This window comes from Penicillium hispanicum (genome assembly GCF_028827665.1).
Source record: "Penicillium hispanicum strain IBT 35686 chromosome Unknown utg000001l_segment0_segment0, whole genome shotgun sequence".
Classification (NCBI taxonomy): domain Eukaryota; kingdom Fungi; phylum Ascomycota; class Eurotiomycetes; order Eurotiales; family Aspergillaceae; genus Penicillium; species Penicillium hispanicum.
In genome coordinates, this window is record NW_026623193.1 from 2,109,178 (window position 1) to 2,135,904 (window position 26,727).

The 26,727-nt window shown below is 52.4% G+C and overlaps 14 protein-coding genes across 14 annotated transcripts; 3 read left to right on the plus strand and 11 right to left on the minus strand.

The window, feature by feature from the left end:
• Positions 1-58: 58 nt before the first annotated feature.
• On the minus strand, positions 59-751 carry N7459_000806 (uncharacterized protein; the record flags this gene model as incomplete). The annotated part of the gene is made up of 1 exon (XM_056939991.1): positions 59-751. One exon carries the CDS (start codon positions 749-751, stop codon positions 59-61), a length of 693 nt encoding a protein of 230 aa, XP_056804271.1.
• A 204-nt stretch (positions 752-955) lies between these two features.
• N7459_000807 (uncharacterized protein) lies at positions 956-2,647 on the minus strand (the record flags this gene model as incomplete). Its single annotated transcript, XM_056939992.1, has 1 exon — positions 956-2,647. One exon carries the CDS (start codon positions 2,645-2,647, stop codon positions 956-958), a length of 1,692 nt encoding a protein of 563 aa, XP_056804272.1.
• A 972-nt stretch (positions 2,648-3,619) lies between these two features.
• Positions 3,620-4,820, plus strand: N7459_000808 (uncharacterized protein; the record flags this gene model as incomplete). Its single annotated transcript, XM_056939993.1, has 2 exons — positions 3,620-3,756; positions 3,812-4,820. The coding sequence occupies 2 exons, from the start codon at positions 3,620-3,622 to the stop codon at positions 4,818-4,820; spliced, it is 1,146 nt and encodes a 381-aa protein (XP_056804273.1).
• A 191-nt stretch (positions 4,821-5,011) lies between these two features.
• Positions 5,012-5,977, minus strand: N7459_000809 (acetate uptake transporter family protein; the record flags this gene model as incomplete). Its single annotated transcript, XM_056939994.1, has 3 exons — positions 5,012-5,320; positions 5,375-5,552; positions 5,610-5,977. The coding sequence occupies 3 exons, from the start codon at positions 5,975-5,977 to the stop codon at positions 5,012-5,014; spliced, it is 855 nt and encodes a 284-aa protein (XP_056804274.1).
• Positions 5,978-6,863: 886 nt separating this feature from the next.
• Positions 6,864-8,638, minus strand: N7459_000810 (cytochrome P450; the record flags this gene model as incomplete). The annotated part of the gene is made up of 6 exons (XM_056939995.1): positions 6,864-7,039; positions 7,098-7,174; positions 7,224-7,840; positions 7,920-8,305; positions 8,383-8,524; positions 8,576-8,638. The coding sequence occupies 6 exons, from the start codon at positions 8,636-8,638 to the stop codon at positions 6,864-6,866; spliced, it is 1,461 nt and encodes a 486-aa protein (XP_056804275.1).
• A 469-nt stretch (positions 8,639-9,107) lies between these two features.
• N7459_000811 (uncharacterized protein) lies at positions 9,108-10,928 on the minus strand (the record flags this gene model as incomplete). Its single annotated transcript, XM_056939996.1, has 2 exons — positions 9,108-10,671; positions 10,843-10,928. The coding sequence occupies 2 exons, from the start codon at positions 10,926-10,928 to the stop codon at positions 9,108-9,110; spliced, it is 1,650 nt and encodes a 549-aa protein (XP_056804276.1).
• Positions 10,929-11,300: 372 nt separating this feature from the next.
• On the minus strand, positions 11,301-12,257 carry N7459_000812 (alpha/beta hydrolase; the record flags this gene model as incomplete). The annotated part of the gene is made up of 1 exon (XM_056939997.1): positions 11,301-12,257. The coding sequence occupies one exon, from the start codon at positions 12,255-12,257 to the stop codon at positions 11,301-11,303; it is 957 nt and encodes a 318-aa protein (XP_056804277.1).
• A 481-nt stretch (positions 12,258-12,738) lies between these two features.
• On the minus strand, positions 12,739-13,800 carry N7459_000813 (putative C2H2 finger domain protein (Kin17); the record flags this gene model as incomplete). The annotated part of the gene is made up of 2 exons (XM_056939998.1): positions 12,739-13,431; positions 13,492-13,800. 2 exons carry the CDS (start codon positions 13,798-13,800, stop codon positions 12,739-12,741), a joined length of 1,002 nt encoding a protein of 333 aa, XP_056804278.1.
• A 627-nt stretch (positions 13,801-14,427) lies between these two features.
• Positions 14,428-16,640, minus strand: N7459_000814 (uncharacterized protein; the record flags this gene model as incomplete). The annotated part of the gene is made up of 3 exons (XM_056939999.1): positions 14,428-14,987; positions 15,042-16,443; positions 16,509-16,640. 3 exons carry the CDS (start codon positions 16,638-16,640, stop codon positions 14,428-14,430), a joined length of 2,094 nt encoding a protein of 697 aa, XP_056804279.1.
• A 624-nt stretch (positions 16,641-17,264) lies between these two features.
• On the minus strand, positions 17,265-17,990 carry nctB (negative cofactor 2 transcription regulator complex subunit NCB2; the record flags this gene model as incomplete). The annotated part of the gene is made up of 4 exons (XM_056940000.1): positions 17,265-17,384; positions 17,459-17,796; positions 17,877-17,903; positions 17,969-17,990. 4 exons carry the CDS (start codon positions 17,988-17,990, stop codon positions 17,265-17,267), a joined length of 507 nt encoding a protein of 168 aa, XP_056804280.1.
• An 840-nt stretch (positions 17,991-18,830) lies between these two features.
• On the minus strand, positions 18,831-19,772 carry N7459_000816 (SDR family oxidoreductase; the record flags this gene model as incomplete). The annotated part of the gene is made up of 4 exons (XM_056940001.1): positions 18,831-18,867; positions 18,916-19,286; positions 19,364-19,677; positions 19,733-19,772. The coding sequence occupies 4 exons, from the start codon at positions 19,770-19,772 to the stop codon at positions 18,831-18,833; spliced, it is 762 nt and encodes a 253-aa protein (XP_056804281.1).
• Positions 19,773-20,626: 854 nt separating this feature from the next.
• On the plus strand, positions 20,627-21,961 carry N7459_000817 (NAD(P)/FAD-dependent oxidoreductase; the record flags this gene model as incomplete). The annotated part of the gene is made up of 2 exons (XM_056940002.1): positions 20,627-21,087; positions 21,139-21,961. The coding sequence occupies 2 exons, from the start codon at positions 20,627-20,629 to the stop codon at positions 21,959-21,961; spliced, it is 1,284 nt and encodes a 427-aa protein (XP_056804282.1).
• A 424-nt stretch (positions 21,962-22,385) lies between these two features.
• Positions 22,386-23,091, plus strand: N7459_000818 (zinc finger CCCH domain-containing RNA-binding protein; the record flags this gene model as incomplete). Its single annotated transcript, XM_056940003.1, has 2 exons — positions 22,386-22,686; positions 22,763-23,091. The coding sequence occupies 2 exons, from the start codon at positions 22,386-22,388 to the stop codon at positions 23,089-23,091; spliced, it is 630 nt and encodes a 209-aa protein (XP_056804283.1).
• A 1,670-nt stretch (positions 23,092-24,761) lies between these two features.
• N7459_000819 (uncharacterized protein) lies at positions 24,762-26,282 on the minus strand (the record flags this gene model as incomplete). The annotated part of the gene is made up of 5 exons (XM_056940004.1): positions 24,762-25,526; positions 25,591-25,734; positions 25,793-25,905; positions 25,957-26,188; positions 26,253-26,282. The coding sequence occupies 5 exons, from the start codon at positions 26,280-26,282 to the stop codon at positions 24,762-24,764; spliced, it is 1,284 nt and encodes a 427-aa protein (XP_056804284.1).
• Between the last annotated feature and the right edge of the window lie 445 nt (positions 26,283-26,727).

A 26,727-nucleotide genomic window follows, 5' to 3' on the forward strand; every position in this document is an offset into this window, starting at 1 on the left:
CCAGCGCATTTCTCTTTCACTTGATCTGAGAAGTGCCGTCGCAAAGACCCAACTCCCTTTATGAAGGAGGCATACCCGCTGCAGCCTTTGCTTCTAGCTCCTTCACCGATCGTTTCTCCTTCTCGATCCCCAGTCTTCGCTGGGCTGTATCACAAAGCTCAACGTTCCCACATTCACACTCTCCCTCCCGGACCCAGCGATACGTGATACTCCATCGATCAGCGCGCGGCCTCACAGTGCCATCCGCCAGGGTATCCGTCTTGCGCTTCTTGATGCCATGAGTCCAATGCAGCCGAGACTCGCCCGACATCTGCATCATACTCCGCGGATTCAAATCCACATCCGTGCACAACTCGCCCTTCCGGAAGCGCATCAACGCCGGCGCGCCCAGCGACAAGGCATACAGCTGGTCATACGCCATATGCGCATCTACATGTGGCGGGATGCCACTGCCCGGCGGATAATACTGCAGACAGACCTGGTCCGGCGGACGCGCCTCGGTGGTCGGAATCAGCGGCTGCAGCCAGGCTGGAAACTCCTTGTACGGAATGTCCGGGTCGATTCCAAAGGTCTTATAGTCGAAGGAATACCCGTAATGCAGCGAGATGCGCCCTGCGCGATCGGGCCACGCTAGCTCATGGCGGAAGATCGAGATGAGCCGCTGCTCGTGCTCGGCGGAGATGAAGTCGTCCTGCCAGAGGATGCCGCGCGGATCGATGGGCAGCTCGTGCAATTGGGCCCGATCGTCCATTCCCCTCGGTCGACTGCTTTGCGATACTGCGAGAGCAGAAGAAAGGCTCGTACAACCGCAGATTCTGCTTTGTGCCTCGCCGGTTTTTCCCCACGCCGGCGATGCTCACGTAATCGCTCTGGTTGAGGTTGCCTATTTGGGTAATCTACTTCACCCGAGAGAATCACGGTTGGACCTGGGTATATTCATTACTCTATATCTACATCAAGAGTCAGAAGAGCCTTCTGCACTCCTGATCGCCAGTGTGATCGCAGTCTGATAGACCGGCTCATCAGACACAACGGCCCATTCATCATTCACCATCCCGATCGTCTGCAACGGATGACTGGCATCGTGACAGGTTGCACCGCTAGCGAGACATTCAATGCACAAATCAAAGTTGTCGCCATGGCACGTTCGACAATGGAAGTGCCTGTCAAATGGAGAAATCCGGAACTCGCATCGATCGCAGGTTGTCTCGCCATCAATATCGTCGGCTGCGGGAAAGGTCACATCCTCGGGACACGATCTCGCTTCTGCTGGGCAGGAGATCCACTTGCAGATAAACTGCACCATCTCCTTGTCGGTGAATTGAGCTGACTCTTGATAGTCGTTGACCAGTGACCGGGCAGTCCGCCCTGCACAGGTCGGTGTATTCATCGCAGAGTTGCCTCGCTGCAGGAGGGCTCTTACTATGTCGGCATGTCCGTATAGAGTGGCGAAAAAGAGTGGCGTGCGATTGTGACGATCCGGGGTATCGATCATCTCCAGAATCTTTTGGACAGGCATCTGCGGTGTCTCCTTCAACAGAGTCAGAGCTGTTGCGGTGTGACCATCGCATGTAGCAAGACTAAGAGGCGTGCAGCCATCGTGGTCGGTGGTTGCTGGATCGGCACCATGATCAAGTAGGAGATGCACTGCGTTTTTAAAGCCACGCATTGCGGCCACAGACAGCGGCGTTCGCCCCTCCTCATTCTTAATCTCGAGGTTCACGTTTTGTTGCAGAATGAGTTCGACCACGTTCACATTGCGACGAAACGCTGCGCAAGCCCAGGACAAGGCTGTACGGCCTCTCCTGTCAGGGATATCAAATGGCGTCCCCTTATCCAGTAGCAGGGACACAGCCTGTTTATCTCCACTCGAAGCTGCCCAGTGTAAAGCATTCTCCCCACGCTCAGTGGTCACTTGGACATTCGCTCCAGCATCCATCAATTGTTTCATGCACTCTGCATGGCCGCATCGGGCCGCCCAGAATAGTGGCGTCCCTTCGTTCAAACCAGCATCTTCAACTGGGACGTTCATTTTCAGCAGCAGGCTGACAACTTCTGAGTGGCCACATTTTGCCGCGTAGGAGAGCGGACTCCCGTCATCCTCCATGGGAAGATCCATCGACGCGCCCCGGTCGATTACGAGAGCGACCGCATCGACAAATCCGCCGGAGATGGCAGCGGACAAAACAGTCTGGTTCCAGCTAGTCTCCGCATTGACATCTGCGCCCGCGTTGAGAAGCATCTCCGCGATCTCGGTATGGCCATGCCTTACGGCCTCGTGGAGCGGAGTCGTGTCTACGCTCGCATGGTCTTGTGCATCTGGATCCAAGCCATAGTCCAGTAACAGCTGGACTATCTCCTTTCGTCCTCGCCTCGCGGCTGTGCCGAGAACCCCGAGTAAGCTTGGGTTGGTCGGGTCGAAGCCTGCAGCCAAGAACTTTCGTACGGTGGTCACTGAATCGTGGATTGTAGCCCAGGTCAGGGCCGAGAGGTGAAAGGACTCCCCTACGGCATTCTGGTAGAGGCGACCATTGCAGTCATCGTGGAAATAATGACATGTCTGGACAAGCCCGTTCATGTCCGCTCGCGTATGGAGTGCATCCCATATTTCGAGCAGTAGTTCGTGCGGGAGACTTAGCAGCAACATATGACGAGATATCGGTGGACGCTGACGGCTAAGTCGTGAAATGGACGCGTGAAAATACGAAATATGAAGCGCTGCAATAAGACGTGCGCTGTCGATTGCTTGTCTGTTGATTGAAATGTTGTGGATGTCAGTGAGCATGTCGCCCTGTTATTTAAGAGGGAGATGACGCACTGCCAACGCCTGTGGCTGTGCTGGCCGGGGCTATCGACTATACCGAATGCGCGTCCCGATACCGAGGCCCACTCTATGCAGAAGCATCTTTCAGCCTTACGTGACTCACGTCGTCAGGGTCAAGCAGAAGTTTGTTGAATGGTCATGGTGCTAGGTACATGGTCAAAACCCTGTGGTTATGAACCGCGCCTTCGTGATATTGGGATGTAGGGAGCACCTCCAAGACGCAATACGCAGGGAAGTCATCTCGTTATTCTCAATCCTACCAAGAAGGGTAAATTCGAACAGTGCGCTCGCTACATGAGTCGCCATGACATCGCTTACCATGAATCATCTAATAGATCGCAAGGCCGACGTGGCGACAAAGCAAGAGCACCAGACACCAGTCTCGCAGATCAAGATAGCAGTGATCGACAGCTAGGAGATTGGAGACATGACCCACCACTAGAGCATCGCTATACTGATAAAAGTTCTCTAGGTAACTAGTTAACTATGGTTACCCTTCGGTTGCGTCAGCATTGTAGCCGCAATCAGCACTCGTCACAGCTACTGAGACAGCATACATTGGCATGCGTCTCAAATAGAAGTAATATCCCACCACTCAATACTTTCTCAAGGCGCAGCTCTCAGCGCGAACTGTAAAGAATGAGGGTTTAATTTTCGAAGTAACTGCTGTATACTCCCAGGATGAGCATAGCATACGTACTGGTGACGTGAGTTGCCCGCTCGCTTCTCTCGTTAATTCCCCCATTTTTGCGATCAATTCGAGACGAGTTTCAAATCACCGGCCAAATAGCTGCAATGATCCAGATTTGGCGCGTGATTGCACCGGGACGCAAAGAGGTGTCCGGCTCCCTCGGCGAACTAGTCGACGCTCTGTTTTCCAGTAGCGCCGGCGAGATCGTGCCCTTGCTGGCAGTGCCATCAAAAATACACAGGTTTGCAGGATCCCCCATTCTAAGAAGGTCGTGGTGAACTGACACGCATTTGCAGCCGCAAGATGGCCGAGACGATCGAGGTTGTTCCGGGGGAAAACGTCGAGGACGAAGAAGACGACGTGGCATGCGCGAGAAGAAGCCGAACAAATGGTCTGCCATCGAGCCACTTCAACCAGAGCACCCGGATTCAATGCCATGACGCCAGCGCGGTAACACGACTCGGCACTCAAAGTAGACCCAAAACGCTCTGTAGTCTCCCGTCGGACATTCACGATATCATCTTCGCCAGCCTGACCGACCCCATTCACGTCTTATGCCTCAGTCTGACGAATCGATACTTCTGGGCGATTGGTCTTCCGCACATTGAAGACCATATCATGCGCTCCTTGGCCCCGTGGGCTGGCGAGCGCCTTCTCTGCATCAGCGAGCAGACCGACCCGCGCGAGTTGCCGTCAGGGCTTCTCAGTCCGACCGAACAGGCTGCCGTGAACGAGCTTCACCAGATCTATAACATCGACCGGTTTTCGATCCGGAACAGCTGGAAGAAGATCGGGGCACCGTCACTGTCGCAGCAGCTCCAGGAGTGGTTCCTGACGTGTCGCACCAAACATACCATGACGGACGCGGACCGCAACGAGGTCATGATGGGTCTCAAGCCAGAGATTGCGGACTTCTCCAAGCCCTGGATCTTGCGCAACCTCACCACGAAGGAGTACGTGCGTGGGGAAGCCATCGCACTCAAAGACGAGTTCGTGCATGGTCCTCAGATCGACGTGTTTGGGTTTGCCGAGGTTCTCATCTCTCGCATCTCGTGGTCGAGCGCGCCGGTGCCAATTGGCAAGATCAACATTGCGCATGGCAAGTGGGCAGGACATCGGTTCGACATCAGCCCTATGTCTGCTCACGAGCAGACAGCTGATTGTGGCAGTTGGAGGGATATCAGCGATGAGATCTTTCGCGAGATGGATCTGATCATGACGGCTCGCAAGGGAGACGACTGGCGCGAACATCTGACTCGACAGTATGCGAAGACCAAGACTCCCATTCCCCTTGGGTATACCTAGATCTGTTGGATTCAATGATAATGGAGCCGCAATAATGATAATTGATCGATTTCTGGTCGTTCCTCTCATGATCTTGTATTTTCCGTAGGAGTAGCTCCACATAATTGACAGGAGAGTCTGTCGATGGAGGCCTATCTCGATTTGAGACCATCGCCCTGCAATCCCAATCGCATCTACCACTCGATGTTCTCTTACTCTTTGCGGCGAGACGCTCTTCCCTTGGGGGACCACGGAAAATGCCACACAGGAACAATGAAGAAGCTATTACTGGTATCTGCCACGCCAGCCAGAGCCACATACCACGCCAGAAAGGCGGCGAGAAGAGCGAAGAACCCACCCGCCGTGAGGATATTCTGGTTGGGCTCTTGCTTCTCGTCCCGGTACATATATCCCAGCCCCAGGAGAAGGAACGTGACATCGACGGCGAGGAAGAGCGAGAAGAACACGACCGTAGACTTGACCGTGCAGAGCATCATGAGGAAGGTGAATATAAACCACCCCTACCACGATCGTCAGTAAACGGTCTCAAACGAAGATACTCCGGCATTGATTACCATGAGGAAGAGCCCAAGCGAGTCATAAAACATGCCCAGCGATCCATCTGCATCTGCCCTGACCAGTTCCCCTTGAATACTAAAGCCGCCCGGAGTGAAGGTGATGCCCATCGCAATCCAGAAGCCACCGTATGAAGTCAAGGCTGTCGCACCAAAGGTATTTCCGATCGCCATTTCCCTGGTAGTATAATCAGCATCTCCTGCCAACGCAGGTCCGGTGAGCGACTGTACTCACCACATCCCAGACAGAATCTGGATCAGCCCGCCATATGCATACGCAGCGCCGACGAAGATGTTCGGCGCCGTGATCCCACGCGCTCTCATATTGATGCATCCAAGCACAAAGGTCGTCAGGGCGAAGCCACACAGGCCCAACGGAGCGGGATTGGCAATTTTGCGCTCCTGGACCGAGCGATAGAGACCTGGTTGAAGCTCGCCCGCAAAGGGCGGTAGTCGCGTCTCTGCGGTGTTGACGTGTGACAAGGGCCCAAAGTCGAGGTGTGTTGAATGTCCGCCTCGGTGAGAATTGTTGCTCGAGGTTGTGTCGATTGGCTCTCCAGCCTCTAGTTTGGCGAGATCAACGTGATGTGAAAGGTCGGACATGGTGAGAATATGCGTAACCAGATCAGCCTGCGGAGGTTAGACAGAAGTGCCCTTGCACAGCCAGGCAAATCTTCCTTTTATAACTCGACCGAGCCTGTGCGATCGACATCGCCGAGGCAAATCGGCAAGCAAGCTGGATGTGAATCCCGAGAGCTGGAGGTCAGGCATGCCTGATCGACGAGTCGTTGACGATTCACAGCGGCAGTGATGGGCGCGATGCATGAAACCGGACATATCCCCGCGTCACGACATGAACCATGCCCAGATTTGTGGAGGCTTGCGATGTGGAGATGAATGGGGTTCTCCGATCGATTCTCTATCCTCTCGTCTCGGGCCAAAGAAGCTTTGGGTTCTGTAGATCGCCGGGTCTCTCCACAGCCGAGTATAGGTATGATTGGAGGACCATCGGATGATGATGGGTTTGGATTTGGAATGCTCGGTTTTAGGAACTCAGATATGGGCTAATCCCAGATGGATCTTGTTTCTCTTTTTTAGGCTTGCGGGAAGCTCCAACGCCGTGATGTCATAGCATTCGCCGTCGCCAGGATTTGCGAACCTCACACTGCTTGGATTGCTGCAAGGGATGACCCGGAAGTACATACTGAGATGATAGTTGTCAATAGCAGATGGCGGGTAATTGCCCAGTTACTACTGGTTTTCACGTGCATAAGACATCTCGACTATTCACAGAGATTGAAGACTGGGGATGAATGCAAATCAGTTCTTATCGTAAGAATAGGATATATGCATGGTGAAACAACGAAAGCCACAAATGCTACACTATATGTACTTTTTAATGAATCGTCACCAATGTGCCAATTTTCCATAGCACACCACATGGGTTCCCCATACACCATACATCTGGGGCAATAAGTCGAGGGTCATATCAAACTTCCAGCAAGCACCGGTGTCCTTGTGGTGCCATCAGGAAGAAGGATTTCATGGCCATGTCGTGGGAAGACATGCCTTCCTTCTGGGACGGCTGTGCCTGAGGGAACTTCCGGAAGAACGTCGCTGTGGCCATTCGGAGCTCGAAATGAGCAAGGTGAATGCCGATGCAAACTATACAGAGCGTGAGGAACTGGAAACCCCGACATGAATACAACAGTAGAAGACTTACTTCTGGACCCGCCGCCAAAAGGTAACGAAGCCTCCTTCATCTCCTTGGTCGGGTGCTCCCATCTCTCCGGGTTAAAGCTAGACCGCGTCAGAACTCGTTCATCCCTTGTCAAATGATTTGCCTTACCTGTCTGGGTCGGAGAAGATTGCAGGATCGCGATGCAAACTGTAAGACTGGGTGGATACCGTGGTCTTGCCGGGAAGATAGAATCCGTTGAACTGTGCACCCTCCGGTGGCACCAATCGAGGCAAGCCAAAGGGGACGGCTGTATACAAGCGCAGGGTCTCATTGATGACCTGATTCAGATAGGGCAAGTCCCGCAGATCCTTGTAAGAAACGGGCTCCGGCAGCGCGGACAATTCGGCCACCAGTTTGTCCCGGACACGCGTGTCTTGAGAGACAGCGTGGACGAGATATGTCAGGGTAACTGCAGTGGTATCGCTACCGGCAACGATATAACCTTGTGCTTCATCTTGGATGTCCTTCCATGTCAGGCTACTCTTCTCCTGGTCGGCAATCTTGGTAAAAAGGGTTGGCTTTGGGTCGGTTGGGTTCTCCTCCACATGCTTCTTGTATCGCTGGAGGGACTGGAATCCATACATCCCGACTCTCTTTCCCATCTCGGCAGCCTTCTTGAAAATTGGCAACGGGACGTATCTGCCTACTTTCAGCAGCCCAGGGAAGGTTGTTCGAAGAGGCTGCAAGCTGGCTAGGTTCTCCAGATCGGTAGTATACTGGTTTTTCTGCGCGGAGTCTTGTCAGTACCTCAAAAGCCATCCATCGAGGTGCAGCCTGGAAGCGCCACTAAACAACAACTCTTACCTTTCCAGCCTCCAGCATGCGAAATGACTCGCCGAAGCTCAGTTCCCCAATGATATCAGTCGCCATGAACAGCCACCACTTGAATACGTCAGCCACGCCCCGGTTCTGCATCTCTTCCGCCATTTTATCCACAGCCAGCCGAACCCGACTTGAGATCAGAGGCTCAAATTTCATGAGTGACGAGTCCGAGATGGGCGACGCCAGAAGGCGTCGGCGTAAGCTATGGAAGTGCGGGTCGCTGGCGGTGAACATGTTGGTGACGGCGCCGCCCACGAGGTGCGTATACCACTCGGACTTCAGAAAGCGGGTGTTGTGCCTATGGATTTCCTTTACGGCGTCGATGTCGCAGACATCAACTCTGCTCGGGCCAGTCCGCACGATCGGGCCTTGGTAGAGGCGTGTCAGCACTTTGTTTCACGTCTCGGACTCCGACTGGCCGGTCCACTTTGCTTGACAGACTTACCATATCTTTCGTGCAGGCTGTGGACATAGAAGGGGGCTTTGCCGATAAACCAGTAGTACTTGTAGACAAGGTCTGTCCATTTCGAGATCTCCGGACCAGGTAGGCGCGCAAGGGGATTGGTAAAGCGTCGATATAGAAAGTGCTAGGAATGATCAGTGATGGTCGAGACCGAATAAGCAAGTCTCCCACCTACCAGAGTCAATAGAGCCAAAACGCCACTTGCTAGAGCGGGGAGGTTGCTGGCAGAAATCATCATGATTCGTTATGGAGGTATATGCAAGTTTCTGAATCTGTGACGAGGTGCACTGTGAAAGCCAACCGGAGTATTTATACTCTGTCCCTTCCAACGCCCGCGACCGGGGGAGCTCGCACTTATGCGGCTTTAGGGACTTTGTGTTTCGGGCTGCCAGAATCCGAGAGTCCGACGAGAAGAATAATGTGAATGCAGGCGCTGCAGGGGGCCGTTCGGTGCTTCGCGAAAGGCCGAGGGCAACGATCGACAGCTTGGCAACGTTGCGCCTTGTGCGACGATCACCGATGTATGTACTTTGCAATATATAATGGGAATAGTAACAGGCAGTATCGATAAATATCCTGCATCGTCAATGGACGGGAGTTCTGATGGATTCAATAACTTCGTGGCGAATGCATTTGTCGCTCGCTTCTGCCCATTCGTTGCTGAGAACTGCTTGATCTATGTAAGCAGCGGTCCAATTGCCACCATTCTATAAAACATCTATTCTGTGGACGCATGCCCAGGACACTTCTGTGTCTATTTGAAGCCTGCGACCGATCATGTTGATTGGCAGGGCAGCTTCGACTGGCTGCGAAGACGGTAATTGGATCTCTTCGGTGTAGCAGGCCAACGGACCATCTAGACCCTGGGGCTTCATAAAGAAAGACACAGAATATAGAGCTTTCCCGTGCGGTCCAGATTTCTTGTTTACAATGAAATCGTGGATTCGTACGTGCTCGGGGGGTAGCCAGTTCTCATCCGGCACTTCCCCCGCGGGCAGACCCAGGCACGCTTCTTCAATTTCCATAATACGGGAGAATATGGCATGGTAGTGTGCCGCCTCGAAGAGCCACTCGCGTTTGGGGATTCGGAGAAGCAGGTCGAGGCCCTGGCGACGGATCTTGGGCCAGCGGCATTTCCATGCCACCGCATGGAGCGGAAAGATCATCCCAAAATCCAGACTCAACGTGCGCGAGAGATCATCGGGAAAACGCGCTCGATCCGAGACAATGCCCTCGGCGAGTCGTACAAGTTCCTCGTAATCGGCACGGCGGAGATCCCAGTCGCACTCACATTCTGTCTGGTAAGATAAGAGGCCGAAATTCGTGCTCAAGCGGATGGTATTGATGACATCGGCCATTTGGCGCTCTCTTTTATTCCATGAGGACTGCTTCCGCCGCACCAGATCGTTGACTTTGTCCTGCCATCGCTGGAGATTTCGCTCGGTGCGATTCTTAATCCCAAATGCGTCGACATCACAGAAGGGCCTGTGCACCAGGCTATCATCCTGGTCCAGGGTGTCGAGGTCCCATGTCACGTCGGTGATCATATCGATCAGCGCGACTCGAGCTTCATTCAGGGTCTCGAATCGATCTGTCACCAGGAGCGTGCCGTGCTCATCAAGCGGGTTCATGAGGAAATTGGCGCGTTTGCCCCTGTCTCCCCCGATTACATTCGTATTGAACAAACTGAGGAGTGGGCCGATCTCGGTCTCTAGGAAATGTGATTCGGATGATTGATACTGTTGCCCCCATGGCCGGACGGGCCCTCCGTTCTTTTCACGCCACGACTGCAAAAGTTTAATCCCGCTTTGGATATGTGTCACGGCGGCGGCTACATCGCCCTGAAAGATCTCAAAGCAGGCATATAAAACGTTCGTCGTGGCGACCAGGGGGAGTGCATGTTGCCCCGCTCTAATCTTGCCGAGAACAGCGCGAATGGATCGATTGTATAGCTGGATGTGGACATCAGGCGAGGGGCTATCTCTCCGAGATAGCAGTTTCCCTGTGGCCGATCGCTCATGCAGGGCGCCGATGGCCGCAATTGCCTGGCGGATGGCAGGCTCGGCGAGACTGTGCCGTAGTACACTACCCAGGAAGAATGCGTCGCCAAAGAAACCCGCCAACTGTGGCGCCGTTCTCAGGTAGAAAAATTCCAGTGCCCGGGGCTCTATATTGGAGTCCACAACCGGTGCCGGGGCCAGCGCTTTGGGCAGCAGAGTCGTCGATCGAGGCGTCCAATATCCCTCGCACTGTCGCCCCGTTCGGATGCACCTAGGCCGGGTGAGTTGGGCTTGGACAAAATACCGCAGGAGTGAAGAACGAAACGAACCGATCGCATGCAGGCTTTGCTTCGTCACATTTCACTCGCCGGGCCCTGCGGAATATATCGAGTTGGATCCACGTCCCCCGAGGGAATGACGAACTAGCGGGGTTTGCGCTTACTTGCAGGTGAAGCAGCCGGTGCGCACTTTGGGTTTGCTGGCGCGTTTCTGCTTGGGATGAGAGGGTAGTTCATGCTGAAGAGTCATCTTGGGCTACATTTGCAGCCGGCGAGGTCTCTGAGAAAGCTCGGGAGGCAAGGAAAAGGACGGATTGTGCTGAGATTGAAAGGGGGCCAAAACTCACGTGCGGCTGACGCTCGGTTTGCAACTTTGAGTATATTGCTGGGTGCTTGGGTTTACTATTTATGAATAGTCTTGATCTCTGCTAGAGTTGAAAATAAAGACGATGATGACTATCTCGGTTGAGATTCATCGACATACCAAAGCCACAGCTGTCAGCCCCAGGCCCAGACAAGTCAACAGGGTGGATTTTTGATTATCAACTACCCATCAATCTTCCAAGCCGATCTATATCTACGTAGAAAGAATTCACAGTCGATAATCGGTTTCCACGTCAGCTCAGATGTTCTGCAGTACCCAGCCTACCTCCTCAACGACTGCCTCTGGTCGCACCATATGAATGAAATGCCCACACCCTTCAACATTCACAAAGCGATGAGTATGAGAGAGCTGTAGAGTTTCTCTCTGGTTCCTGTCATTGACTGAAGGAAAAAGGGCGAGTTTCCGTTTGTACTGCTCCCTTTCCTCCAGTGACCCTTTCCCAGCCTGGATGGCCGCGTCGAAGACCTTCGATAACTCTATTTCGGGATGTCCTTTGAGCACACTAATGGGATGGGTTCCCAGTAATGGCGGAATGCGGGAGAGCTGGCGCTTTGTCTCCAAGGTCAAGCAGCTGTTGATATAGTGCTCCCTCTCCCTCACCATTGTCCGTTGATGCTTTTCGGCACTTTGCTCGTCCACCAGCGCCTGCCACTCGATTCCGGTCAACACAGAATCTTGATCCAGACCCGATGTCTGGTTCCAGTCCAAGCCTTCAGCCATGTGTTCGATGTTTGAGTCCGGCCAGAGCTCGATATTCTTCTCTTGGTTCGCCTCCACGAAGACCACCCCCACCACATCGTCGCGTCGGCCATCTTGTTGATGCATCTCGATGAACTCTCTTGCAATGATCCCACCATAAGAGTGGCATACAATCACATAGGGTGGAACTAGTTTAAGGGCCTGGAGGAGCGCCTCGAGTTCATGAGCCATATTAATCGCGGTTCTGGGATCGGGCGATTCGTCTGATGACCCCAGCCCAGCTCGCTCGTACAGCAAGACTCGGGCTGTTGGCTGAAGGAGGCGCTGGACCACAACCCATTCTTTGATGCTGCATGCAATTCCCGGTATGATGATGACGACCGGGGTGCCTGGTGTGCGGTCTGGCCCGGACACAGAGGCAAAGATGCGATATCCAGAGGGTAGACTGACTAGGCCAGAGCACTCCCCGCCTGCACGAGCAGCAGTGAAACTCATGGGCGAAGAGGAAACAACCACGCTTGTCCGAGTTGCTGGAGGATGACTGTAGACCGAAGGAAGTTGTGGAGACCGAGGGGTTGTGGAGACTCCAGTCCCCATGCCAGATTTAGCGTGTGTATTGTCGATCCGGTATCTTATGCGTTGGCATACCATATCTGGGTGAGCCCGACATTGGGTAAGAGATAGGAGATTGTTACCTAATGAGGCCTTGTCGCACTGAGCCTCGGGCTGGATTGAAACAAGAAGCCCAGGCTATGTAATAGATGAGTTAAGCCACCAGATCGGTGAAGCTTGGTGGTTTGTATACACTCTCGCGTAGCCGAGATGGCCGTGTAAATTTCTTGATCGTAAACCTCGGAGACTTGAATCGGTAAAAACATTGTTTCAATGATAAACGCCAGTACAGGGTATATTTCTATTAAAGACAGGTCCCAACATGTGCAATTGCACGGGGACAAGATATAACAGGGTTAGATGTTCAGCTAAGTGAAATCTTCGGACGCTTAGCATTGTTGAACCCAGAATCCGGTCGAGATCGCTTCCGCTCCATGGCTTCCATCTCAGCCTTCATGATCCTCTCTTGCTCGGTCATTTTCTTCTGGGGCGCAAGCATAGGCCCCTTCTTCCCAGCCAACGGGTTCTTCTTTGTCGAGGCAAATACGTTCTTCGGCTTTTGGGCACCAAAAGACATAGGAATCTTGGCGGGCGGCTCAGGCGCGGAGGCGGGTGAATCGGTCCGCGAGACTGGCGCATCTGTGTCCTTCGTCTCGGACGGGTCCGTTGGATTCTTTGCGTCCGGAGGCGAAGCAGACTTCGCGTCTATCTTCGGTTTCGCGCCAAGTCCAAGATTTAGAGTCACTTTTTCTCCAGCCTCTCGTTGTAGCATCCGTGCCTCGGGATTTTCATCTTCTTTCTGAGTGTCCTTGGGTGCATTGCGCTGAGCCCGCTCAACCTGCTCCTGGATCAATCGCTGCTCGCGCTCCTCATCTCCCTTGTCCTGTCGTTCTTTCTTCATGACAGCCTCTCTTTTGCGCATGGTTTCCGGGCTGTTATCGATCCATGCGATGAACATTCCCTTCTCTGTTTCTTCAACACGGCAGATTCCCTCTTTCGACAGGTATTTCCCGAATTCGGTAAGCGACTTCCATTTAGTCGAGTTCATGTGAATGTGCTAGAAAACGATTAGCCTCAGCCAGGGATCGGTATACTGGGTAGAGAAAGAATAACACACATTCTTGTCCGCAATCACAGTTTGGTAAAAATGATTAATCTGCACGGCTTTCTCGCGGTGACTCGTCTTGAGCTGGTTGATGAAGTTACTCAAAAACTCCTTGCTATAGTTATTGATCACATTCTTCGAGTCTTCGGCGACGATCATCATGTTTCGGACATGGCTCTCGGATCTGACGTGACAGGCGAACCCATTGCTATCTCTGCATTGCTTTTCGCATGCCTGGCAGTACCAGCGAAGACGACCAAGGCCTTTGCTCTTTTGCTGGTTGGATACAGCCTTGAGAGAACCAGCCTCGGCACGGGGCATGGCGGGCAGAAGTTGAGCAGTGCTTATCGGGGGAACCGACGCGGAAAAAGGGATTCGGAAAGTCGCAACAGTGCGTTAGTGGTTTTCGGAAAGTGCTGTTTTGATGGCTCGAGGGTGGGTGGCCAAGATGAGCGGGTTCTTTCAAGTCGGTTGAGAAAATAAGAGAGGTGAAGAAGGTCGCGATCGAAAGATGTGGCGTTGAGGCGATAACCTTGGAAGGATAGAAATCATTCACGTGACGCTTATTTTATACTTGGGCAGCCGCACCCGTTCGTTGACCACGCCTCGTGGACACAGGATATGAACACATATCTTATTCGTAGCATGGAGGATTGTTCTCAATCATTCTACGACTCCAATGTAGAGGCTCTCATTTTCTTGAATCAAAGATGACATGGATTGGTTAAGACTAGGTTCAATTCAACCCAAACTCCTCCAAATCCTCGCCTAGCTACCGCAGAGTAGCTTTTTTCTAGCAGACATCATCCCATAAAGTACACATCAAAAGGGAAACTCCTTGAGCAATACCTAGTACCCCTTCGCCAGAATGAGATCTTTCACGAATCAAAGGAACAAAATTCAAAACAGCGTGTTGAGTCGTAGAACCGTCATGGCTGCCAAACCATCTCACAGAATGTACTCGTGGATTGCTGACGGTCCACTTTCATTGTACTCGACGCGGCTCATGTAGCCCTTGGTGAGTCCCTGGTCAATGACGAAGAAGACCTTTGCTGCCATCTGCGCACCAAGGAAGACGGCTTCTTCGGAGCCGTGGCCACCTAGTGAGGTACTGGTAGGACCTGTAGTGGCGCCGGGCGCGTTGCTGTTGCCCTGATCCTTGAACTCGGGGAAGTACTCTGGAAGCCTCAAGGTCTTGACGGAAGTTGGGGTCTGGGAGTGACCGGTTGACCGGTAGTGAGACGACATATTAGGGTCCATGGATGGCGTCCCCGGTATCACATTGGCCATGGCAGGATTGTTGTGGGTGGCGGCAACGAGCAGAGGGTTCACTCCGTGCGCAGCTGGGTGATATGCCGGTCCGGGTTGGCCCATCGGCGCGGGAGTGTTGGTACCGCCTGTTGGGTTCGGGGTGGTGAAAGCAGAGGGAATTTCAGAGGTGAAGATCGTGGCAGACGGAGAGAGAATGAACTTTTGGGTGATGACGCCAAGCAGGGCCTGCGTAAAACCTGTCAAGAAAGGATTAGCAGCGTGATCGTGAGTGATATGGCCGAATCAAATACCTCGGACTTTGCTGCCACATCCAACGATAACCAATGAATCCCAGAGTTCGCTGCGCTTGGTGGCATCGGGAACGGCCAGAATGGTGTGATGAATCTGAGTTGCAATGTCCTCAAGAATACCATTGGTCAACCGGTCCGAGACCTTCTGCCCGGGAGTTGTCAAAAGGAAGCGCTCAACGCCAACTTCAATTTCCCGCGAGTGACGCATATAGCGCTGGGAGCCACCGGTTGCCGTATCCCCCTCCAGTGGCACGAACTCCTCGAATTGGAATGACGCTTTCTCCTTTTTGGAGTTGGGCAGGCGAACTTGCTTAGGATCGACACCAGCCTTCTTGTTGGTGGCCTTGTCCTTCTCCATGTTGGTGAGGTACTCATTGGTGTTACCGCTGACAATAGCCGCCACGTCCAGAACACCCTCTTCCTCTTCGCTATTGTTTTCCGTGCCAGTCTGTGTCCCGTCTCCGGGGCCACGCGGAGCAGGATCATTTCCATCCGTCCCTCCAGTCGAAGCAGCAGCGGCAGGGTTGGCCCCCTGGCGCGCAGTGGCTGCTGCACCGGGGAGTGAGGTGCCGGGAGGAAGGATTTCGGTGATATTGCTCCGCTTGAGCTGCTCGCACATTTCTCGGGTGAATCCCTTGGGGCCAAGAAGTTCCTGGAGCCGGTCGGTCATGGCGTCGCCACCGCATCCCTCCAGTGCAATGCCTCGGCCGTGTTCGTTGACTTGGAAATCGGTGACCGCAGTCACATCCACCTTTCCCTTGCCAACGTCGACTACAGTAGCTGTCTGCACGCCGTATCCATAGAGAGCAGCAAGTGCCGAGTCCATTAGACTGAAGCCGGGGACCTTGAACTTTTCAAAGACGAACTGGGTGATCGCTTCGCGATCACGCGCCGACCAGACTGGCTGGGAAACAATCATTATTGGAGTGTGAAAAGGCGGGCTCAAAGTGTTGTAGACATGTGTCAAGAGAGCAAAGAAGCAGGGCCAATCGACAATGCGCCCATTCTGAATTGGGTAGACGGCACCCTCCTCAGAGGTCACATCCTCCTCATAGAAGACCTCCTCGATGGTTCGGGTGGAATCTCCAGCTTTCTCAGCACCTTCAGAAGGTTTGCCCTCGGGATTGTCTGTCTTTTCCGTGGACTGATTCTCAGATTGAGCAGCAGGGTCCTCGGCGTCTTTCATGTCCACGTCCTCTCTCGGAGCCTCTTTGGGCGCATCAGAGCCATTGCTGCCATTGCTGACCTTGACTTCCCGGCGTCGCTCGTGGATCTTGTACGGTTCAAACTCGCCTTCCTTTTCAGCGGGAAACATGCGCGTGGGAAAGCGAAATCGCGCGGGAGTGAATGTTTCGGGCAGGCCGAGCTGCCCCAGGGTCATATGCGAACCCGGCGCAATTAGCTAGACAAGAGTCAGAAAAACTGAGAATGGGGTAGAGACGGCATATATGAGCAGGAGAGGCATACCAGAATATGCTCATCCTTAAAGGGTGGCATCTTGGACGGCTGGCGATCAGAATACAGAGGAGCCTCCAGCTTCGGTTTGCGCTGGCGCTGGCAAAGAGCGGGCGGTCGCTGGGCCTGGCGCCTGCCTGCCATTCTTGGTTTAGTGGTGGCTGGTGTGTTTGGACTCACGTGAAGCATGTGGCTGGGCTAGTGGCAGTGCTCTGTGCTTGGCGGTGTCAAAGAGTTGTGGGGATGTGAGAGTATAATCACAGCAATGCCCACAATCACAGCAGTCGACATTGTCTGGCGATGAGTATGGACTTCTGTAGTATTCTAATGACTAAATAAAATCATTAGCCTGACTTAAGGTGATTTCTATGACGTTAAAGCCGAGGATGAGCTAGTTAGTTACTTGTATTTGGATTCTAGGTCCATGGTAGTTATATATATCCCAACCTACATGACGGCAAAGGACTCATCTCACAAATATTCTGGAATGGGCGCAAGCCCTTGCCAAAGGATAGCTCACCATCCCATCTCTAAACGTCACAGGGAGAGGTAAAGAATTAAAAAACATAGTGCATTCAAGGTCAAAGCGTGTCACATTAGGTATGTCTTGCCCTCATTTGTCCGCTGAGATCCACAAGGCCCAGTCAAAAAGAAACCATCAAGATAACTCCAAACCCACACCCTCTTGGAAACATATGAAAGAGACGCCCGGCGTCCATTTTTCCTCTATGGCCAGCACGAGTTCTTGCGGAAAACAGTCCACTCGGCCTACTCGGGGCCCGCATTGTATTTCTCGGTGGCAGACCGGAACAGCTCTTGCTGTTGCCGCAGAAGCTCTTCCTCAGACAACCCACTCTGCTCCATCTTGCTCTGTTTCTTCTCACGGGACTAGTGGTGGAAAGACCTTGTCAGTGGACCTGGGCCAACAGAGCAAAGGGGAATTTTGGGGGTAAGTTACACACCTTTAGCTGCTCTCGGTGCTCCTCTGCAACAGCAAGTACATCAGATATGTAATCGCCAAATCCCAGATCGCGGAGCGCCTTCTCCACATGCTCGCATGCGATCGTCTTCTTGGCTTCCTTCTCACTGATGTCGTTGGCTTCGGAGGAGATCAAGGTAATGAACTCGACGCAGCATTCCATGAGCAAATCGCGGGCGTCCTTGGAGAAGGTCTGACCCGAAGACGAAGGCAGAATCTCGGTGATGATCTTTTGGACCGTCGCTGTATTATCATCCAATGTTAGCGAGAGCCGATCGTACGCGCGCAAGTCCACGACTCCGCTGGCGGCGGGGCAGAGAACTGGACGAGGTTCTCGGAAAATTGCCCCAGTACGGTATCCCTCCACCATCTCCCGTGTTTCCAGGAGAATCAGGTCTTACCTTTGGGAAGCGACAGATCGTCGTTGGCTGAGCGGCGTCGAGACATATCAGCAAGTGCGCGCAGGCCAAGAATTGGGACAGCTGGGACTTACAGCTGAATTCTCGGTCAGACATGGTGAGAGATGTTTATATATAGGAGGGCACAAAGAGCAGGCAGCGACAGGCCGACAACAAACCAGGACACAACCAGCAGCAATACAAAGGGATTCTTTGAATTCGGCGTGGGGCCGTTAATCGAGGCGCGCGACTCGGGGCGATATATTTTCCTGCCGGCAGAATCCCACCGCTCTCCACAGCCTTTTCTTCGCAGGAATTTTTCGTGTCTCGCTTTCTTCTTTCTTTCTTCACTCGCATTTTCCACTCACCCACTTCCTCGGAGTGAATCTTGATGCAGATTCCCTCTGAGGCCGTACACTAATGGTAGGTGTCTTCCCTGTTTCTTTGTTGCTGCTCCTTCTACTATGATGAATCTTGTTGTCGCCCCTATCATACAAAACCATGGTGACGCACCTGTCCTAGCCAAACGGACGAACTGATACGCTGTTCTCGATTTCTGCAATTGATTTCTTACTGCATTGTGGGAATGATCGTGCTAATTTGCCGAAGAATTCTAGGATTTTCCTGTCGATCATGAGTTGAGAAGGTTCTGCCCTCGAATGCTCGGTTCTCCATAAAAAAAATTCCAGCACTTGAATCCTAGCGCACAAAAGGTATGCGAGTACTTTTTGCAATTCTACCACTCCTCTACATGATGATCAATCTACATTCCATGCTAAGTATGAAGGTGTGCTACACCTAATGCTTCTAAAATGTAACTGCTTTTCATCTTTCGGCTGATTTGTACTATCTGCCTTGACTCTTGCACCCACGAACTTGTTGACACTCGATACTGATTGTCACATAGCGCCGCAGATGCCAAAAGACGTATCTATAGAACGAATCAAATCTTAAAATCTATGCCTGGAAATCCTTGAGCTCTTCGCTGTTCCATCTGTAACTCTCGTTAGCATCATCCACAACCTCAAGAAGTAGCACGTACGATAGGAACCGGCCGCTGAGCTCACTGGGCGCATCAAGAACCAGCTTGGCCATCACATGGCCTGGCTGCTCCGGCTGGAGAAGATGGCCGTCCTTGTGGGCGATCGTAAACTTGGAGTGCATCTCAGCATCCAGCGTTGTTCCACGGTCCTCGCGAAGATCCCGCTGCATATCGGTGTCGACCATGCCGGGCTGAACAGCCACGGATGTAATCTCTGGCTCTTCACTCCCCAGGCTCTGGGCAAAGTTATTCATTGCGGCCTTGGTGGCTGCGTACAGAGCCCAGCCGCGATACTTCCTGACTGCGGCGCCGGACGAGGTGAAGATGATGTTGCCCTTTGATTGGCGCAGAGCCGGAAGAGCTGCTTTGGCCTTCATCGTTGTTAGTCGTGTCGGAATTTCGACTTTTCAAGTAAACCCCCAAATATATAAATGGAATAGAAACATACAAAGGCCACCAAGCTGATAAAGTTGATGTCGAAGGCCCGACGCCACTCCTCGGGATCGGTTTCGTCCACTTTACCTGTCTGACCCAGAATGCCGTGGTTGAGGACCATGCCGTCGAGCCGGCCAAAGGTCTTCAGTGCGGCGTCCACTGCCTTCTGAGCGAGAGAGAAGTCGGCCAGATCGCCATTCACTACCTCAACTTGTTTGCTGTACTCGGCCTTGAGCTTCTCCAAAGGCTCGAGGCTGCGGGCAACCACGATCACGTTATGGGACTGCGGGGCCGAGAGAAGATATTTGGCGATGGCGAGGCCAATGCCTGGGACACCGGTCAATGGGTCCGCGTTGAGAAGACACGGGGGGAGGGTTCTTACCTCGCGAAGCACCGGTGACAATGATGGTCTTGGCTGTCATGGTCAATGTACTGTGTTAGATGAGTGGTTGACTGGAAAATAGATGAATAGATGTCGAGAGCAGTGGGGAACATGAATAAATAATCAATGTACCTCCGCTCCGATATCGACGGGTGCCTTATTTCCAAGGTGGACATCGCTTAGACTCGGGCCGTATTTTAACACGTTCTCTACATAGATTAGATCAATGAATAAATAGTGAATATACAATTCTGATTCTCTCTGATCCATATAGCTTGATACAGTGCGGACACGACAGCTACAAACGTCATGTTGCCCTGGTGGACTAGGCACGTTTGACGAGGACTTCTGATACAGTGACGGTAGACCAGGTAGAGATACTCTGATCGGTACATTCGAGAAATAAAAGCAGTTAGATTGAATGGGCTTCCCCATGCACTCACTCATCACCCCAGTTCGCACAGGATGCCGAATGTCGCCGCACTCACCCAATCAGGTCAATTACTATCCCCGAGCCCGCATAACCAAAACTCGGATTTAATCCTATCGGGATCCACAGACCAAGGAATCCTTTAGCGCAAGTGTTTCAATCAGCGATACTAGACTATAGCGGACTTTATGCCGACGTTGCCAGGCTGAATCGCGCCGATCTCGAGAAGTCGCGGCGAGCCTTATCTACGACTGATGCGTTTCCTCCCCGCGCGCTCAACCCCACCGGCGATTGTTCCTAGCCCGGTGAAACAGGAACCAGAGGAAGCAGGCATTTGGGAATCCGCGTCCATCTCTGTAATCCTCTCTGCCTTCTCCCGGAGACTTCGGCAACCATCTGCCTATTCCTCAGTTTCCCTTCCCAGACCCAAGCGAGTACCGGCGCGCCCGGGTTGAGTCGTGACCATGTCAACCGTTATCCTTGGAGGAGGCATCATCGGCTCTGCAATTGCCTACTACCTGTCCGCTGACAATCCCGAAGGCGAGATCCACATTGTCGAACAATCTTCTGAACTGTTCAACTCTGCTTCTGGATACGCTGCTGGGTTCCTTGCTCGCGATTGGTTCGAACCGTCACTCAGTCCCCTCGGTGCTCTGTCATTCGATCTGCACCGCCAGCTGGCTGCTGAGCAAGGCGGCGACGAGAAATGGGGGTTCATGAAAGGAACGGCCTTCAATTTGGACATGGTACCCGGTCGCAATAGGGACGGCCCTCAAGGGGATGACTGGTTGCGTGAAGGGACAAGTCGGGCCGAGACTGCGGCTTCCTCTAATGATCCAATGGCCGCCGAGTGGCCGGTTTGGTTGACCAAGCAGCAAGGGGGGATCTTGGAGCGGATTAGCCAGAATGAGACTGTGGCTCAAGTGTGAGTTCTACAGGATATGATTCCCCGGAAGTACGACTAATCTGTGCATAGCGATCCTCTGCGGCTGAGCAGGTTCCTTATTGATGCCGCCGTATCTCGTGGAGTCAAGCTTCACAACCCGGCAAAAGCTACTACCGTTGTCAAAGATGATGATGGGTCGATAACCGGCATCACAGTTGTATCTCTGGAATCTCAGACAGGGACAACTATTCCATGCACAAACTTGGTCCTCAGTTCGGGAGCCTGGACCCCACTCGTCCTTAAGGACCTCTTTCCCTCCCACCAAGCTTCTTTGAATATTACCCCTCTTGCTGGATACTCTCTTGTCGTTCGCTCACCGCGTCATACCTTGGATCATGAGAGATTGACCCACGGAGGACGCGCCCACGCAGTCTTCACAACACACCCTCACTCATGCGGGTTCAGCCCAGAGATCTTCACTAGAAAGGGTGGCGAGATCTATATTGCAGGACTTAACCCTATGATTGAGCTCCCATGTTGTGCGGAAGATGCGAAGCAGCTATTTGACCCGGCGGAGATGCAGAAGCTGAAAGACGTTGCTGTCCGACTGATGGGTGATCTGGCCAAGGGCTGGACAGAGTCCACAGATCACGTTTCCAACATAAATGACCTGGAGATCATTCGTGAGGGGCTGTGCTTTCGACCAGTAGGGGCGACCGATGTTCCCACCATTGGCAGAATCAGCGATGCTTCGTTGGGTGGTGGCGTGAAAGCAGCCGCGAAAGGAGGTGTCTATATTGCTGCTGGACATGGACCATGGGGTATCTCTCTTTCACTAGGAACTGGAAAGGTTATTTCTGAGATGCTCAACGGACAGCAGACTTCTGCCGATGTGAGTGAATTGGCTATTTAGGCCAACGGTTCTCGGGGTGTAAAGGAAAAGCTATTCGGCATCCCCGTCTTGCTAGATTCGTAGCTAGGGGCGGTAGCTGCATCGAAGCTAGAGTTTCTATACAAACAGAAAGAAATCAAAACTGAATAGACCATTTGAAGGGACTATCAACCCTCGCTTGGATTTCTTACATGGTCGGAGTCTGTGTCGGAATCCCCAGTATAGATCGGGAAATTGTTGTTCCCGCCCAGTCCCCGGTTTTAGTCAGCGCCACCCGAGCTCTCCAGAAACTTCGGGCATTCGATATCACCAACCAAGTCACCACACAATCACCCTTCTTTTCTCCGTCGCCTCTGCCGCTACATTTACGCAGAGCCATCCCGTTTTTACCAACCTCTCCCAATCCTTCGCCTCCAGAGCTTCGAGAGCTCACCCGCGTCTCACCATGGCCAACTACCTTGCTTCCATCTTCGGTACTGAGCAGGACAAGGTCAATTGCTCCTTCTACTACAAGATCGGCGCCTGTCGCCACGGCGACCGCTGCTCGCGGAAACACGTGAAGCCATCATACTCGCAAACCATCCTCATGCCCAACATGTACCAGAACCCAGCGTACGACCCTAAGAGCAAGATGAACCCGAGCCAGTTGCAGAACCACTTCGACGCATTCTACGAAGACGTATGGTGCGAGATGTGCCAGTACGGTGAGCTGGAGGAGCTGGTTATCTGCGACAATAACAATGACCGTAAGTCAAGCCTCGCCACCCCATGCCCCAAGCTCTACACGTGTATGCAGACCACTCACACTCTCGGGCACTGCAGACTTGATCGGTAACGTCTACGCGCGTTTCAAATACGAAGAAGACGCCCAGGCAGCATGCGATGCGCTGAACTCACGCTGGTATGCCGCGCGACCGATATATTGCGAATTATCGCCCGTCACAGATTTTCGAGAGGCGTGTTGTCGTCTCAATAGTGCCGAAGGATGTGTGCGCGGCGGGTTCTGCAACTTCATTCATCGCAAAGATCCTGGGCCCGAGCTGGACCGGGAGTTGCGACTGAGCACGAAGAAGTGGCTGAAGGAGCGAGGCCGCGATGCGCGCAGCGTCAGCCGCAGCCCGAGCCCCGAACCGACTCGCCGGAGGTATTAGGGAGGTTGCGTGGCTCTCTTCTTCTTCCTTTCTGGTTCTACTTTCTTCTAACATGTTTCTCTTCCATACCTTGGCGTTGGGTGATGTCAGTGGGTGGTGCAATCCCACTCCCTTTGCGCGGCGGAGCGTCTAGGGACGGGTTGTGGCATTTTCTTTTGCTGATGGGCATCTGTATTTTATCAAACCTCAAGTGAATCACATTCTGAACTCGATTGCATGAAGCTGTTCCCACCCTTGAGGGCATGGGAAGCTTATGAGTCGGCACCAGCTCACGTGTGATACCCAGGTCTGATTGACGAAAATAGTCCACAACGTTTACGAGTCCGAGTAATACGATGTTAACAAGCCCAAAAGCAAAAGTAATTTTGAATGGGACAGATATGGCTAGTATTGCCACAATGCACGATCAATGTCGACTCCATGGACGTGGCATGAGATCCCGCGCAATAAGTATATTTTTAAAGTGCACTATAACCCTATTGAAATACAACAGAGATTATACAACCCTGGAAGGAGCGGGAGGACTCGTACGTAAGCAGTATTATATATACTACATAAGAACGTGAGTACACCTGTGATCTAATATCTAGGGTGCCATGAAAGCCCGACAGGGGCCACGTAAGACACAACGTCGACTACAATGAATGATACCAGCAGAACTTTGTGAGTCCAATGGAACATGGGACAAAGAAGGGTTAGTAAGACCAAGCTGGTACAGTTGCTTTGCTGCCCCAATTCGAGTTGGCGCAAGATTGCAGCGACATTTCCCTATAGAGGTTGGCAATCTTGGGAACGATCACCCGGGCGATCCACTTGCCAACGTGCCAAGTGGGTCCCGACCGGCAACCTTGGAATCGAACTCAGTGCTTCCCTAATGAGGCTAGCAGTTCGACCTGTTTATCTCACTGTGCAGCCCCTGGCGTGATGTGACTGGTTGCTGGCCCCATAGGACTGCTTGATTTGACAATCCTAAGTCGAATGGGACTGGTATGGCAATAATGATGCTCCATTCCGTTTTTGTAGTCGAGTCTGCCGCAGCAACTGGCGGCCCTGGAAAGATATAAAGCTGTGGATGTAGGCTGGCTTAATTTGAGTCTCTCTTATCGTTCCTCAAACATCTGCGAGCCTCATTATACAAGAAAAACCTTGAAATTTCCACCAAAAATTCAATATCCCCCTCCAGCTGAACGATTCCGAGAACCCTGGAACACCCCGGCAGCGAAACACAAAGATGTGTATCTATTTTTTCTACCAGAGGCATAAGCGTAATAAGCAAGCTGCCGCCGCAAAGGGAGACACGGACAGGCCCCCAGTCCCCAGAGAGCTTGGTACACGAGACCAAACGTCAGCTCTACCTCAGCAAGAGATGGCGAACTTTGCACCAGGGACGACGACTTCAGTTCAAGCCACATAGATTGAGGTGAGATTAATCAAATCCTCCTATTTCTCATCAAAGTGAGACTATTCTTGCTTACATGGCTTTGTCCAAGAACACCGAACGCTTTGTCCGATACTGGATTATTCCGAAATCTATTCTTGAATCATGATGGCGCATTGGGCGCGACATGGATATTTGGGATGTGGAACTTGGGATATAGATAATAGAGGCGCGCTTGAATTATTGGACAATCAAATTCTTTCCGTTTCTAATTGCCAAAGTTTTCCACGTCTTAAACTTTGCCAGGAATCAAATGCCAGCTGTGGTCTCCCTGTTGGAGGAGACCTGATAGGAGATACGCTTGCTGCATACCCGCGGACGTGCCGATAATTCCAAGGATCTGCGTAATCCAATTCCTCGTGTATTCATCCGGATCCGCACATTCAGCAGCAACGAACAACGGCCATGGAAGTCGGGCGACACCCCCAAAATAAGCTTCCTCTGCGATGAAATAGTAAGGGACACTCGCGCAGACGTCATTCACCAGCCTGCGATGAACGGCAATGGACTCGAGCTGTACTTGCTGTAGCTCCGGCATTTCCTGTGCCTCAGACATCCGCGAGCACATCGCTCGAACCATCGCAAGAAGAACAATCCGTGCCTGACGATAGTGGTTCCAATACATTGCAATGTCGAGGCTTGGATACACATAGTATTCTATGTTGTGACTGGGAAAGGGAGTAGAACCGTTGGAGAAAGACGGTGCGTTATGGGCAATTGTATACTGCCAAGCCGGCCCCAGAGAAACTTCCCACAATGCTAGTTCGGCATCAAGGCGCAGAGCCTCCCCAAGCAACGGTGCTGTGTCTCCATGAAAACCATGGGTCTTGTACGCCTTTTTAACCATGATCGAGAGCTCATTCAGTGAGAGGAGAATATCGTAGAAGTCTTCAACTGCCTGCAAATCGCCATCACAGTGCGTTCGTGCAAGTTTGGATAATGAAAGTAGTGTCGGCGAGGTATAGGCATTGGTTCTGAAGAACAGGTTGCTCATGGCCTAAGAGGTATACGTTAGCATCCGGAGACCAACTCTGAATGCATGGGAGCAGAGAATCACTCACCATCTGGAATCGTACCAGTGTAAACAACTCCAGCCCAATGGGTGATTCGAGTTGTTGCGGGCCTCGTAACTCAAGGAGCTTCACTGATCCGCGGACATGATTCAACCAACCATTCACGACATCTGATTCATGGCACGAAATGATCTGTTTCAACCAGTTAGAACACACACAGAAAACAACCTTCCAACTACATTGAGATTACCTCGTACAAAGCCAGCATTATCACAGTCGTCAAGGTGGAGTCAGACTTGGCTAGGACTGCATCTTGTAGATCTTTGTTGGTCGCCCGTAACGCCTTGCCGTATTCCTCCGCCGCTAGTCGCCCGAGATTAGGAAGACGGTGAATCCTCGATATACACGACAAACCTATAGCGGTGATTATGGATTGCAGTGCTTCAGAGGAACCCATGTTCAACGAATTAGACACATACGAAATTATGCCGCGACTCGTGTTAGTGCCCACATAGTACTTGAATATGTGCGTCAGGGCCTGCTCCTGTACGGAGCAAGACCAGGAGATTGACGGCAGCACCATTGGATTCCCTGCAGGAGGCGATCGAGCCGCCTTTTTGGCGACAGCAAGCCCGGCAGCCCGTGCCTGGGCTTTAGTAGTAACGTCTTTTGTTTGATCAAAGAATCGAATGGCCTTGGTATCCTGGTACCCCGGGCATTCTTTGTGTACCCTTGCGCATTGTGAACACGAAGGTTCACGCCGGTCGCACTATTTCGTCGATAAGCATGGCCCCGGCATGATGGAGTATCGAACATACTTTGAGCCTCCGCGTCCGGCATAAGGCACACCCCAGACTGGGTTTTCCCCTGTACACCATGGTGTGGAAGAGTGCCAAAAGGGGCAACCGGCTCGGTAGATGGAATGCCTGCAAGGCTGATGTCAAGTGGAGGGATTTGTCCCGCTTTAAAATTCGACGGAGTAATGAAGCCTTATTTTGGAGTCTGTAAATGCTGGTCTCGCCATTGCCGGGACGCCATTCCAATTCGAGGAATCAAGTCGACACGAAGTCTCTTTTAGGGATGATCTTCGAGGTTACTAGGCATAAGGGGCTGATAGTGCAGCCACGTTTTCGGCCCCCAACTCAGCTGCAATTCGGCTTTAGTTAGCAAATGGTTGTGAGTGAC